This window comes from Hippocampus comes, unplaced genomic scaffold, assembly GCF_001891065.2.
Source record: "Hippocampus comes isolate QL1 unplaced genomic scaffold, H_comes_QL1_v1.1 scaffold100, whole genome shotgun sequence".
Lineage (NCBI taxonomy): Eukaryota > Metazoa > Chordata > Actinopteri > Syngnathiformes > Syngnathidae > Hippocampus > Hippocampus comes.
The window spans coordinates 814,143-815,571 of record NW_017805282.1 but is presented as its reverse complement, the minus strand read 5'-3'; the positions used below and the strand labels follow the sequence as shown (position 1 = coordinate 815,571).

The following is a 1,429-nucleotide window of genomic DNA, read 5'->3' as shown; positions in this document are numbered from 1 at the left end:
GCCCTCCTCGTCGCCGGCGTAGGCAACGAACTTGGCCGTGTAGAGAGTGTCAGGTGAGGCCACCTGCGTTTTGAGGTAGGAGGTGTTTCTCTGCGGGGGTGGCGGGGGGTTGTTAGTAGGGTTGTGCGGGGCGGGGGGCTGGTAGTCCCTGGGCAGCGGGGGCCGATACAGACCGGCCGGCTCATCCGGCGACAGCAGCTTGCGCTCGGCTTCCTCGTGCTGCCGGCGCCGCTCGGCCTCCAGACGAGTGTAGTACTCCTCCTCCTGCCTCCTCTGGTGGGGGGGTGGGGACGACAAGCCGTTAGTGACGCCGGCTCCTGAACGCTCACGTCCGTCGAGGGACGGGCCCTCCTCGAGGCGCCTCCTCCCACTCATCGGCGCCTACCCAGCCGTGTCAGAACGCCCCGTTGCTCACATTCGCACTCACCTCCATCATGTGGGGGGCACGCGCCTCGCTCGCACCGCAATCACCCGGGGGCACACCTTTGACCTTCATTACGTTCACCTCCTCAAGCTCAGCAAATCAAATGAGGGCAGTCGCTTTTAAAGGGGCCTCACTTTCATCATCTGGGGCGCCCCCACCCCACCCCCCTTTCAACACCACCTGACTCTCCGCGCTATCATCCAGGGAGCGTCTCCTGCCAAGGACAACTCACTATCACTGCCATCATGTGGGGGGGGGCACCTTCTTCATTCTCATGAGCACTCACAATTCCAAAATGCGGGGGGCGGCTCTCACCATTATAGATATCATAACAGGACCTCCTTTTTTTTGTCATGTGGGGCAACCCCCCCCCCCCTTTGAAGTTCACTTCAGTCTCATTGCTGTCAAATGGGCACACCCCTCCTATTGTCGCCGCCTCATTTTGATCGTCTGAGGGAGCCCCCTTGGAAAGGCACCTCACATTTTGTCATCTGGTGACACCCATACCACCACCTTGTCAGTACAACTCACTCTCTGTCATCTGGGTGGGGACCAAACCTTTTCCATCTGGGGACACCCCTTCTTCTTTGTAAGTGCATCACACTGTCATCACCATTAATTAGGCACACGCCCCCTCTTCTTAGGGCAACTGAGTCCCCCATTATCATTCAAGGACACCCCCTCGTTAGGGGACCTCGTTTACGTAAGCTGGGGACACCGCCGTTTTAGTGAGTCTTGCACCAAAATTATCTGGGGATCATCTCTCGTGCTTCATTTTCATTCGTGCTCACTTCAATCATGTGGGGGCACCCCCCCACCCTTCTCACTACCTCGCTCTCACTGATATTATCGGGGGATACGCCTCGATCAAGGCACTTAGCGCTGACTGTTAGCATACAGGGGCCCCTCACTCAAGCTCGTAAGACTCGCCTCAATCATCTGGGACACCCGCCGGTTTACCCGCCCACTCGGCTGCCCACATAAACTCAGGCTAGACACTCCCAA

The 1,429-nt window shown here is 58.2% G+C and overlaps 1 protein-coding gene across 10 annotated transcripts in view; it reads right to left on the bottom strand.

The window, feature by feature from the left end:
• afdna (afadin, adherens junction formation factor a) overlaps positions 1–1,429 on the bottom strand; it is a 53,463-nt gene that overhangs the window by 3,589 nt on the left and 48,445 nt on the right. For 8 of the 10 annotated variants that reach the window (XM_019871504.1, XM_019871502.1, XM_019871500.1 and 5 more), the window contains one exon: positions 174–273. The exons of 1 other annotated variant lie outside the window; for it this stretch is intronic. In XM_019871504.1, the coding sequence (XP_019727063.1) occupies positions 174–273 (100 nt within the window). Of the gene's footprint in view, positions 1–6; positions 91–173; positions 274–1,429 lie in introns of those variants that run through there. One more of the 10 variants, XM_019871508.1, reaches the window with a different exon arrangement.